This window comes from Rana temporaria, chromosome 9 (genome assembly GCF_905171775.1).
Source record: "Rana temporaria chromosome 9, aRanTem1.1, whole genome shotgun sequence".
NCBI classification, from domain to species: Eukaryota; Metazoa; Chordata; class Amphibia; order Anura; family Ranidae; genus Rana; species Rana temporaria.
Genome location: NC_053497.1, coordinates 177,984,499 through 177,997,768, shown reverse-complemented (window position 1 = coordinate 177,997,768; position 13,270 = coordinate 177,984,499). Strand labels below are relative to the sequence as shown.

General features: G+C 53.1%; 1 protein-coding gene across 2 annotated transcripts in view; it reads right to left on the bottom strand.

The window, feature by feature from the left end:
• The window catches only part of CHM (CHM Rab escort protein), a 126,505-nt gene extending 115,354 nt beyond the window's left edge, over positions 1–11,151 (bottom strand). For both annotated transcript variants that reach the window (XM_040325042.1, XM_040325043.1), the window contains exon 1: positions 11,045–11,151. In XM_040325042.1, the coding sequence (XP_040180976.1) occupies positions 11,045–11,093 (49 nt within the window). In that variant the 5' untranslated portion in view covers positions 11,094–11,151. The remainder of the gene's footprint in view (positions 1–11,044) is intronic.
• Between the last annotated feature and the right edge of the window lie 2,119 nt (positions 11,152–13,270).

The following is a 13,270-nucleotide window of genomic DNA, read 5'->3' as shown; positions in this document are numbered from 1 at the left end:
TATATATAGTGGTGATCCGAAAAATTATCAGATCCGTGGCTCTGATCCGAAGAAAGATCCAAACCGTGATTTTTTTGATCCGTTGCACCCCTAACCAGTACCCACCAGCAGTAACAGTACCCACCAGCAGTACCCGCCGGCAGTAACAATACCCGCCAGCAGTAACAGTACCCGCCAGCAGTAACAGTCGGCAGTAACAGTGCCCGCCAGCAGTAACAGTGCCCGCCAGCAGTAACAGTGCCCGCCAGCAGTAACAATACCCGCCAGCAGTAACAATACCCGCCAGCAGCATCTGCCATTAGTACCAGTACTAGCCAGCAGTACCCACCAGCAAGCAGTACTAGTACCATCAGTACCGGCCAGCAGTACCAGTACTATCAGTACCAGTACCCACCAACAGTACCAGCCCTGGAGGACAGCCAGCAGCAGCCACCAGCCATAACCACCAGCCAGCTGCAGGAATCCTGAGGAAGTGAAGATTGAGGTGCAGGTAAACCACTGTGCATCAGTGTGAAAGAAGCCTTAGGCCCCTTTCACATGATCGATCCGATCGGGTCCGCCTGTCTGTTTTTTCAGGTGGACTCAAAACGGACTCTCCATTCACCTCTATAGAGCAGTAGATGTAAACAGACTCGTGTACGTTTACACCCACCTATCTGCAATCCAGAAGGAAGGGGGTCTGTCCCCTTCTGTCTGGGCAGATCGAAGGGCCCTTAGGGTAGAGTGGCCTGCGTCCGTGTCTGCTCTACAAATGCAGAGCGGACACAGACCTGCCATCCGCCCTTTACGCTCATTTTGGCCCGTCACCGGTTACCAAGTCGCTAAAGTGGCACTTGCTCCTGAAAAGGTTTGGCACCCCTGCCCTAGAAGATGGGTAAAGATTGGTCACTGGAAATGGGAAATGTCCATTTCATAATCACCGATCTGGACGGAGCTGCCCAAATACAGGTGCCTACACCATGTGTATGTGACAGGTCCTCTTTAGCGCTGTACTAAACACAACATAAACATGACTACATTTGGGGATGGTGGCGATGCCGTGTCAGACCATAAATAAGGCCTCCCAGTGACAGGCCACTGATGACCTGGCACGCTTTGAAAGCTTTCAGCCGACATCCTGCAGACCCGTAAATCACTCTCTACTTCACACAACCGCTCAAAATGGATCCCAGCGTTCCACCTTGGAGGCTGCTTTGTGCGTTATTTATAACCGCAGAACGTCGCGAGGAAAATTGCAGAGAAGCAGAAAATTTATGGCGACGGCATTTATCGAGGAAGATTTCCGAGGGAAGAGAAATTAAAGACAATTAAAGGCGCGTCGATAAAAAAAAAATAAAGTAAATCAAAAGAAGATCCGATATTAAAACACAATTTATTGTCCGCTTTTAAATAATTTTTACTTTCAAGACGGTTGGAAAACACGAGGAACTATTGACGTCAAGGGACTAAACACTCCCAGTGCTGCCTCCCAGTAATGTCCTAAAGACCATCCGAAAAATTTGAGGCACATCCAGCTTTGGGACCAACGATAAATGCAGGACCATATAAAAACCCCAACCATTTACCTAAAATAATTACATGATATGCTAATGCTTTGCATGGGCTAAATTTGGAATTCCTGCAGCGCTCCCCAAGGCCGGCTTTCCGTAGGCCCTCACCAAGGCCCTCCCCAAGGCACACTTCCCACTAGGCGGCCTCCCCAAGGCACGCTTCCGACCAGGCGGCCTTCCCCAAGGCACGCTTCCCACTAGGCGGCCTTCCCCAAGGCACGCTTCCCACTAGGCGGCCTTCCCCAAGGCACGCTTCCCACTAGGCGGCCTTCCCCAAGGCACGCTTCCCACTAGGCGGCCTTCCCCAAGGCACGCTTCCCACTAGGCGGCCTTCCCCAAGGCACGCTTCCCACTAGGCGGCCTTCCCCAAGGCACGCTTCCCACTAGGCGGCCTTCCCCAAGGCACGCTTCCCACTAGGCGGCCTTCCCCAAGGCACGCTTCCCACTAGGCGGCCTTCCCCAAGGCACGCTTCCCACTAGGCGGCCTTCCCCAAGGCACGCTTCCCACTAGGCGGCCTTCCCCAAGGCACGCTTCCCACTAGGCGGCCTTCCCCAAGGCACGCTTCCCACTAGGCGGCTTTCCCCAAGGCACGCTTCCCACTAGGCGGCCTTCCCCAAGGCACGCTTCCCACTAGGCGGCCTTCCCCAAGGCACGCTTCCGACTAGGGGGCCTTCCCCAAGGCACGCTTCCGACTAGGCGGCCTTCCCCAAGGCACGCTTCCGACTAGGCGGCCTTCCCCAAGGCCCACTTCCGACTAGGCGGCCTCCCCAAGGCCCACTTCCGACTAGGCGGCCTCCCCAAGGCCAACTTCCGACTAGGCGGCCTCCCCAAGGCCAACTTCCGACTAGGCGGCCTCCCCAAGGCCAACTTCCGACTAGGCGGCCTCCCCAAGGCACACTTCCGACTAGGCGGCCTCCCCAAGGCACACTTCCGACTAGGCGCACACCAAGGCACACTTCCTACTAGGCGCACACCAAGGCCCACTTCCTACTAGGCGCACACCAAGGCCCACTTTCTACTAGGCCCTCCCCAAGGCCCACTTCCCGAGAGATGTGCTGGAGGCACAGGGGTATGCAGGGAGATACAGAGGCATTCAGAGATATTATGGAGCTACAAAGGGTATATTGGAGACCTAAAGGTGCACAGAAGTGTGCAGGTGGCACAGGGGTATACTGGGAGACATGGATGCGCTCAGATACTGGCTAGTGGCAAAGGGGTAAACTGGAGGGCACAGAGGTGCTCAGAGATATGCCTGGAGACACAGAGGTGCTCAGAGACAGGTTGGGGGCACAGGGTTATACCTGGAGACACAGAGGTGCACAGAGAAAGGTTGGGGGCACAGGGGTATACCTGGAGACACAGAGGTGCACAGAGACAGGTTGGGGGCACAGGGTTATACCTGGAGACACAGAGGTGCACAGAGACAGGTTGGGGGCACAGGGGTATACCTGGAGACACAGAGGTGCACAGAGACAGGTTGGGGGCACAGGGGTATACCTGGAGACACAGAGGTGCACAGAGACAGGTTGGGGGCACAGGGGTATACCTGAAGACACAGAGGTGCTCAGAAACAGGTTGGGGGCACAGGGGTATACCTGGAGACACAGAGGTGCACAGAGACAGGTTGGGGCACAGGGCTATACCTGGAGACACAGAGGTGCACAGAGACAGGTTGGGGGCACAGGGGTATACCTGGAGACACAGAGGTGCACAGAGACAGGTTGGGGGCACAGGGGTATACCTGGAGACACAGAGGTGCTCAGAGACAGGTTGGGGGCACAGGAGTATACCTGGAGACACAGAGGTGCACAGAGACAGGTTGGGGGCACAGGGGTATACCTGGAGACACAGAGGTGCTCAGAGACAGGTTGGGGGCACAGGGGTATACCTGGAGACACAGAGGTGCTCAGAGACAGGTTGAGGGCACAGGGGTATACCTGGAGTCACAGAGGTGCACAGAGACAGGTTGGGGGCACAGGGGTATACCTGGAGACACAGGAGGTGCTCAGAGACAGGTTGGGGGCACAGGGTTATACCTGGAGACACAGAGGTGCACAGAGACAGGTTGGGGGCACAGGGGTTATACCTGGAGACACAGAGGTGCACAGAGACAGGTTGGGGGCACAGGGGTATACCTGGAGACACAGGAGGTGCTCAGAGACAGGTTGGGGGCACAGGGTTATACCTGGAGACACAGAGGTGCACAGAGACAGGTTGGGGGCACAGGGGTATACCTGGAGACACAGAGGTGCACAGAGACAGGTTGGGGGCACAAAGGTATACCTGGAGACACAGAGGTGCACAGAGACAGGTTGGGGGCACAGGGGTATACCTGGAGACACAGAGGTGCTCAGAGATAGACGCACTGAAAATACTGGGGTGCACAGAGGTGTTCCTGGGGGGTCACAAGAGTGTGCTTGGAGATACCGAGGCCAAATGTCGCTTTATTATTTAGGCAGACGCCAACCAGATTTGTGCTGAAGAAGAAGACCGAGCACTGGATCCCAGGAGAGGTGAACATTACACACAGACTGAGCGTTGGATAAAAAAAATTGCAATCCAAAACCCTGAATGATGGACGCTCCAGTCCCCGGACTGTGACTAGATGAAGTAAACAAACTTTCGGAAAGTTCCTCTGCTTTTTCTAATCCCTGAAATGGCTCGGCGGCTCGGCACATTTATTCTGATCATCGAAAAAAAAGAAATCAATGCTTAAAAATGGACAATCGGCAAATGAAAAATCCCGCGACTGAAATGAAGATAAGTCTGACCGGGGGAGACAGAAGCCATAAACAGCCTATTGACAAGCATGGAGCAGGAATACATCTTCCTTTATGAGGACGCTGAAGCGGCGGGGCTCCCTAATGCGCCATTACAAATTATTAATGGACGTTTCCCTCCCGGACAGGACGCGGGATCGCTGGCCCCCGATGGTATTTTTCAGACATTTTTCATGGATAAGAGAAGAAATGCGGTGGCCGTTATAAATGATTATGCCGCAAACATCCAAGACCATCAAAACCTATAATGGCAGAAAGGGGATTGTTGTCAAAAATTAAAGAGAACCGGTCACAACTGAGCATGTGCAAGATCCTGAATGTTCCATCTTGTGCAGATTCCCACAACCTCCCTTCCAGGGAAGGCAAAATATAAGAAAATTATAGCCGGATTCAAAAAGACGCGTCCAACGTTAGGCAGGCGTAGCGCATGTCATATACGCTACGCCGCCGTAAGTTAGAGAGGCAAGTGCTGTATTCACAAAGCACTTGCGCCCTAAGTTACGGCGGCGTAGCGTAAATGTGCCGGCCTAAGCGCGCCTAATTCAAATTGTGAAAAGGTGGGCGTGTTTTCTGCTAATGAACCGTGACCCGACGTGATTGACGTTTTTAACGAACGGCGCATGAGCCGTCAGTGGACATATCCCAGTGCGCATGCTCCAAATTACGCCGCAAAGACTTTTTGGTTTCGACGTGTACGTAAATTACACCCAGCCCCATTCACGGACGACTTACGCAAACGACGTAAAAATTGTAAAATTCAACGCGGTTCCGACGTCCATACTTAACATTGGCTGCGCCATTTTTTTTTGGTGGAATATCTTTAGGCCTGAAAACGCCTTACGTAAACGGCGTATCTTTACTGCGACGGGCAAGCGTACATTCGTGAATAGGGGTATCTCGCTGATTTACGCATTCTAGGCGTAAATCAGCGCACATGCCCCTAGTGGCCGGCCTAATCAAACCTGGTCTTATGAAGCTGGTCCAAACTGGTCAACCCATGTCTTTATGGAGCTGGTCCAAACTGGTCAAACCTGGTCTTATGGAGTTGGTCCGACACTGGTCAAACCTGGTCTTTATGGAGCTGGTCCAAACTGGTCAAACCTGGTCTTATGAAGCTGGTCCAAACTGGTCAACCCATGTCTTTATGGAGCTGGTCCAAACTGGTCAAACCTGGTCTTATGGAGTTGGTCCGACACTGGTCAAACCTGGTCTTTATGGAGCTGGTCCAAACTGGTCAAACCTGGTCTTATGAAGCTGGTCCAAACTGGTCAACCCATGTCTTTATGGAGCTGGTCCAAACTGGTCAAACCTGGTCTTTATGGAGCTGGTCCAAACTGGTCAAACCTGGTCCAACACTGGTCAAACCATGTCTTTATGAATGAGGTCCAAACCTGTCAAACCTTTTCTTTATGAAAATGATCCAAACTGGTCAAAGCATGTCTTCTCGGAGCTGGTCCAAACTCAAGCACACAGGATCAGGTAGAACCTGATCTCATGATCATATACAATGAAAACTGCACACAGGAATATAATTAACATAAGGAACAGCCAACATAAACATACACAACACGCCAATTAAACAACTAGCCACCTAGACAAGCCTAAGTGACTCAGTGCCCACCCAGGCCGTTTGGCACCAAGCACACAACCCTGGATACACAAAGTACATTACACATTATCAGAAGCATAAACATCCAACAGTGGTTCGATAAAAAGGTAAAGTGGACACAAAATTAATCACATCTCCAAGAGATAAGCTGACAGACAGAAACAATAGGTGACACCTAGGAAGCACACAATGGGCCAAAGAAATGCACTTTAACCACTTTAGCCCTGGAAGGATTTACCCCCTTAATGACCAGGTCAGTTTTTGCGATACTGCACTGCGTCACTTTAATGGACAATTACTCGGCCGTGAGATGGTCCAAACTGGTCAGGCAAGGTCTTTATGGATCTGGTCAAACCAGGCCTTTACGGAGATGGTCCAAACCGGTCAGACCAAGCCTTTACGGAGATGGTCCCAACCGGTCACACCAGGCCTTTACGGAGATGGTCCCAACCGGTCACACCAGGCCTTTACGGAGATGGTCCCAACCGGTCACACCAGGCCTTTACAGAGATGGTCCCAACCGGTCAGACCAGGCCTTTACGGAGATGGTCCCAACTGGTCAGACCAGGCCCTTACGGAGATGGTCCCAACTGGTCAGACCAGGCCCTTACGGAGATGGTCCCAACTGGTCAGACCAGGCCTTTACGGAGATGGTCCCAACTGGTCAGACCAGGCCTTTACAGAGATGGTCCCAACTGCTCAGACCAGACCTTTACGGAGATGGTCCCAACTGGTCAGACCAGGCCTTTACGGAGATGGTCCAAGCTGGTCAGACCAGACCTTTACGGAGATGGTCCCAACTGGTCAGACCAGGCCTTTACGGAGATGGTCCCAACTGGTCAGACCAGGCCTTTACGGAGATGGTCCAAGCTGGTCAGACCAGACCTTTACGGAGATGGTCCCAACTGGTCAGACCAGGCCTTTACGGAGATGGTCCCAACTGGTCAGACCAGGCCTTTACGGAGATGGTCCCAACTGGTCAGACCAGGCCTTTACGGAGATGGTCCCAACTGGTCAGACCAGGCCTTTACGGAGATGGTCCCAACTGGTCAGACCAGGCCTTTACAGAGATGGTCCCAACTGCTCAGACCAGACCTTTACGGAGATGGTCCCAACTGGTCAGACCAGGCCTTTACGGAGATGGTCCAAGCTGGTCAGACCAGACCTTTACGGAGATGGTCCCAACTGGTCAGACCAGGCCTTTACGGAGATGGTCCCAACTGGTCAGACCAGGCCTTTACGGAGATGGTCCCAACTGGTCAGACCAGGTCTTTACGGAGATGGTCCCAACTGGTCAGACCAGGCCTTTACAGAGATGGTCCCAACTGGTCAGACCAGGCCTTTACAGAGATGGTCCCAACTGGTCAGACCAGGCCTTTACGGAGATGGTCCCAACTGGTCAGACCAGGCCTTTACGGAGATGGTCCCAACTGGTCAGACCAGATCTCCTATCTATTATTATATATTACTATATAAATCTATAGGCCCAGATTCACAGAGAGTGGGTGCACATTACGCCACCGTAGAGTAACCTATGTACGCTACGCCAACGCAGCGCAGAGAGGCAAGCAATGCATTCAGCAAGCCAGTGCTCCCTACGCTGCGCCAGCGTGGCGTGGGATTCGAAGGCGTAAGCCGGTGGAAGTGGGCGTGACCCATGCAAATGAGGCGTGACCCCCATGCAAATGATGGTCTGAGCGCCAGATAGATACGTATCACGAACTGCACATGCGCCATGACGTGGACACATTCCCCTGCGCATGCTCACAACCACGTCGGAACAACTCCCTTAACTACGCCGGATCACTGCGTACGCCGTGAACGTAACCTACGCCCAGCCAGACACACGTCCAATGTAAAATACGCCGGCTTGTTACCTGGTGCAGACCTTTGCATGTCTGCTGCTGGGTTACACCTTCTTTATGGGGAATAACGTTACGCCGGACGTACAACTTACACGCACCTCGCGTAGCCTGCGTCGGGCGCACGCAGGTTTGTGAATCGCCGTATTTCCCTCATTTGCATGTTTGAATGGCTAATCAATGGGAGCGCCACCATGCACCCAGCCTAAATGTGCGCCCACCCTACGCCGGCGTAAGCAGGATACGTCGGCGGGGTGTAGCCTGGTTTTGGGCGCATATCTGTTTGTGGGTCTGGCGCAGAGATACGACGGCGCACATTTGCACTTACGTCGGCGTAACTTGTTATACGTCGGCATAAGTGCTTTGTGAATCCGGGCCATAGTTTCTATTAAACATTATTATAACTATTACTGACATTTATTATAAATGTTAAATTTCTTCCTCTTGTAGATGATGTACAACCCCCCCATGTATCAAATATTATTATTATAATGTATCACCTCTGGGTGATGTATAACCCTCCCCTCTGGTGGTATTATTCCTCTCATATATCTATTAATATTATTAGGGCTGCAACTAATGATTATTTTCATAATCGATTAGTTGGCCGATTATTGTTTCGATTAATCGGTTAATAGCCTTACAAAATTGACATTTTGTTTTTTTTGTTTTTTTCCCCATAGGAAACCATGTAAATGAACTGTAGTGTGTTTTTGGGAAAAAAACCACAAAAAAAAAACACACAGGGGTGTGACCCAGGCCTGAGATGTTTAGTAACATAATGGGGTTAAAAAAAAACAAAAAAATTAGTACAAAAAGAGCAAATCACTACTGTAAGTGGTTAATTTTTTACTGTGGGACAGTGAAAGTAATATTTACAGTAGCGATGTACTCTTATTGTACTATAAAGGGCTAATATTCATTATTTTTTTAACCCCATTATGTTACTGGCCGATTAATCGATTATGAAAATAGTAATCGATTATGAAATTAATCAATTAGTTGTTTCGGCCCTAAATATTATATATTACTATTAGGGATGCACCGATATATCGGTGCCGATACATATCAGCCGAAACAGCTTAAAAATTGCCGATATGGGCATCGGGTGCCCGTAGAAATGATGGCCGCTGGACTGTCACGGCTCCGTCCTCTGCCTCTGGCGAGTGTCACTGCCAAAGTCTCCCTCCTGACTCGATCGGCTATTCAAAAATGGCGCCGGGTGGCGCCATTACGTATCTGTGCATACGCCGCCCGGCAGAGCGGATACGAGCTTACCGAGCCCGGTCGGCTTCGGGCTCGGGAAAGCTTGTATCCGGGCGGCGCATGCACAGATACGTAATGGTGCCACCCGGTGCCATTTTTGAATAGCCGATCGAGTCAGGAGGACTCAGGAGGGACACTTTGGCAGTGACACTCGCCATAGGCAAAGGACAGAGCCGTGACAGCGCAGCCCAGCCCAACTTCAAGGTAAAAAAGAAGATCGTGGCAGAAGGTGATGGTGGCACTGTGGCAGGAGGTGATGGTGGCACTGTGGCAGGAGGTTGTGGGGCAGGAGGCGATGGTGGCACTGTGGCAGGAGGTTGTGGGGCAGGAGGCGATGGTGGCACTGTGGCAGGAGGTTGTGGGGCAGGAGGTGATGGTGGCACTGTGGCAGGAGGTTGTGGGGCAGGAGGTGATGGTGGCACTGTGGCAGGAGGTTGTGGGGCAGGAGGTGATGGTGGCACTGTGGCAGGAGGTTGTGGGGCAGGAGGTGATGGCGGCACTGTGGCAGGAGGTTGTGGGGCAGGAGGTGATGGTGGCACTGTGGCAGGAGGTGATGGCGGCACTGTGGCAGGAGGTTGTGGGGCAGGAGGTGATGGTGGCACTGTGGCAGGAGGTTGTGGGGCAGGAGGTGATGGCGGCACTGTGGCAGGAGGTTGTGGGGCAGGAGGTGATGGCGGCACTGTGGCAGGAGGTTGTGGGGCAGGAGGTGATGGTGGCACTGTGGCAGGAGGTTGTGGGGCAGGAGGTGATGGCGGCACTGTGGCAGGAGGTTGTGGGGCAGGAGGTGATGGTGGCACTGTGGCAGGAGGTTGTGGGGCAGGAGGTGATGGTGGTACTGTGGCAGGAGGTTGTGGGGCAGGAGGTGATGGCGGCACTGTGGCAGGAGGTTGTGGGGCAGGAGGTGATGGCGGCACTGTGGCAGGAGGTTGTGGGGCAGGAGGTGATGGCGGCACTGTGGCAGGAGGTTGTTGGGCAGGAGTTGATGGTGGCACTGTGGCAGGAGGTTGTGGGGCAGGAGGTGATGGCGGCACTGTGGCAGGAGGTTGTGGGGCAGGAGGTGATGGCGGCACTGTGGCAGGAGGTTGTGGGGCAGGAGGTGATGGCGGCACTGTGGCAGGAGGTTGTGGGGCAGGAGGTGATGGTGGCACTGTGGCAGGAGGTTGTGGGGCAGGAGGTGATGGTGGTACTGTGGCAGGAGGTTGTGGGGCAGGAGGTGATGGTGGCACTGTGGCAGGAGGTTGTGGGGCAGGAGGTGATGGCGGCACTGTGGCAGGAGGTTGTGGGGCAGGAGGTGATGGTGGTACTGTGGCAGGAGGTTGTGGGGCAGGAGGTGATGGTGGCACTGTGGCAGGAGGTGATGGTGGCAGGAGGTGGGGGTGGTGTTTTAACATACAATTTGTATGAATCTATTATTATTACTATGATTTTTTAAATGTATCACCTGTAGGTGATGTACAACCCCCGCCCCCCTCCGTTGGTATTATCCCCCATGTATCTATTATTATTATTATTATATTATTATTATTTAATCTATAGTATATTATTATATAATCTTTAGTATCTATTATTATTACTTTATATTATCTATTATTAATTTATAGTATCTATTAATATATATTCTATAGTATCTATTAATTATTATTATTATTATTAATAAGTTATAGAATCTATTGTTACATTTCGACTTCCTATAGGTGATGTACAACCCCCCCATGTATCTATTGATATTATTACTATATAATCTATACTATCTATTAATATTATTATAATTGTCACATTTCTTCTTCCTGTATGTGATGTATGCTCCCCATACATCTATTATTATAACAGTTCCCTGTCCTCCTCTCCCTGTAGGTGATGTGTATCCCTCCTCTCCCTCCCCCTCTGTCTGTATCTCCCCCCCATGGATGTAACCCCCTGTGTAGTGTGCCCCCCTCCTCTGATAACAAAGGGGGGGTGCACTGCCCCTCACCCACCTGTGCCTAGGATGACCACATCAAATTCAGCAGGCAGGTCCGCCGCCATCTTGACAGCTGTCTCGGGTCATGTGACTGCTACGGGCGGATGTGCGGCGTCGGCGCGGGTGGGCGGCCATCTTTGGTGTGGGCAGGGCGGTCCCAGCGGCGCGGCCACGTGACGGAGGGAATACAAGGTGGGCGGAGTTGTGCGGGGTGTGGTCCTATGAACAGCTGTGATCAGAGGATCAGTTACATTGTATCTGTCGGGAGGTGATGGGTGGGTGTGTCAGATGTGTATAAGGGGGTGGGGTCTATACAATTCTTTCTTTACAGTGGTTTCCATATACCCCCCCGCCCCTCCCCATATTATGTGAACCAATCAGCTGAGTGTCACCCATATCTGGGGGCTCCAAACTTCTCAGTATGGGGGGGCCACATCACATCTACACTCACCGGCCACTTTATTAGGTACACCCGTTCAATTGTTTGGAAACACAAATGTGCTAATCAGCCAATCACACGGCAGCAGCCTTTAGGGATCTAGACGTGGTGAAGACGACTTGCTGAAGTTCAAATTAGAATGGGGAAGGAAGGGGATTTCATCAGACATCCCAACCAGCAAAAACTCATTTGGGGGGGCACTCTGCGCCCCACCGCCACCAATTTAACAGAACTAGAGGTCGATCAAATTACATGGAATCAGTATACAGACGGGGGCTGAGAGAGAGAGAGGCTGAGAGAGAGAGAGGGAGGCTAAGAGGGAGGCTGAGAGAGAGGGAGGGGGGCTGAGAGAGAGGGAGGCTGAGAGAAAGGGAGGCTGAGAGAGAGAGAGGGAGGCTAAGAGGGAGGCTGAGAGAGAGGGAGGGAGGCTGAGAGAGAGGGAGGGGGGCTGAGAGAGAGGGAGGCTGAGAGAAAGAGGGAGGCTAGGGGGAGGGAGGCTGAGAGAAAGAGGGAGGCAGAGAAGGAGGGAGGCTGAGAGAGAGAGGGTGGCTGAGAGGGAGGGAGGCTGAGAGAGAGGGGAGGCTGAGAGACAGGGAGGGAGGCTGAGAGAGAGGGAGGCTGAGAGAGAGGGGAGGTTGAGAGACAGGGAGGGAGGCTGAGAGAAAGAGGGAGGCTGAGAGGGAGGAAGGCTGAGAGAGAGGGAGGAAGGCTGAGAGAGAGGCTGAGAGAGAGAGAGACTGAGAGAGAGGGAGGGATGCTGAGAGAGAGGGAGGGAGGCTGAGAGAGGCTGAGAGAGAGGGAGGCTGAGAGAAAGAGGGAGGCTGAGAGGGAGGAAGGCTGAGAGAGAGGGAGGCTGAGAGAGAGAGAGGGAGGAAGGCTGAGAGAGAGGGAGGCTGAGAGAGAGAGGGAGGCTGAGAGAGAGGGAGGCTGATAGAGGGAGGGTGGCTGAGAGGGAGGGAGGCTGAGAGAGAGGGAGGCTGAGAGACAGGGAGGGAGGCTGAGAGAGAGGGGAGGCTGAGAGAGAGGGAGGCTGAGAGGGAGTGACGCCGAGAGAGAGAGAGGCTGAGAAGAAGGGAGGCTGAGAGAGAGAGGGAGGCTGAGAGAGAGAGGAAGGCTGAGAGAGAGAGGAAGGCTGAGAGAGAGAGGCTGAAAGAGAGGAAGGGAGGCTGAGAGAGAGAGAAATGCTGAGAGGGAGGGAGGCTGATAGAGAGGGAGGCTGAGAGAGAGACAGAGAGGGAGGGAGGCTGAGTGAGAGAGAGAGAGGGAGGCTGAGAGAGAGGGAGGGAGGCTGAGAGGAAGGGAGGCTGAGAGAGGGAGGATGAGAGAGGGAGGATGAGAGAGACGGAGGCTGAGAGAGAGAGGGAGGCTGAGAGAGAGAGAGGGAGGCTGAGAGAGAGGGAGGCTGAGAGGGAGGCTGAGAGAAAGAGGGAGGCTGAGTGAAAGAGAGAGGGAGGGAGGCTGAGAGGGAGGCTGAGAGAGAGGGAGGCTGAGAGAAAGAGGGAGGCTGAGAGGGAGGAAGGCTGAGAGAGAGGGAGGCTGAGAGAGAGAGGGAGGCTGAGAGAGAGGGAGGCTGAGAGAGAGAGGGAGGCTGAGAGAGAGGGAGGCTGATAGAGGGAGGGTGGCTGAGAGGGAGGGAGGCTGAGAGAGAGGGAGGCTGAGAGACAGGGAGGGAGGCTGAGAGAGAGGGGAGGCTGAGAGAGAGGGAGGCTGAGAGGGAGTGACGCCGAGAGAGAGAGAGGCTGAGAAGAAGGGAGGCTGAGAGAGAGAGGGAGGCTGAGAGAGAGAGGAAGGCTGAGAGAGAGA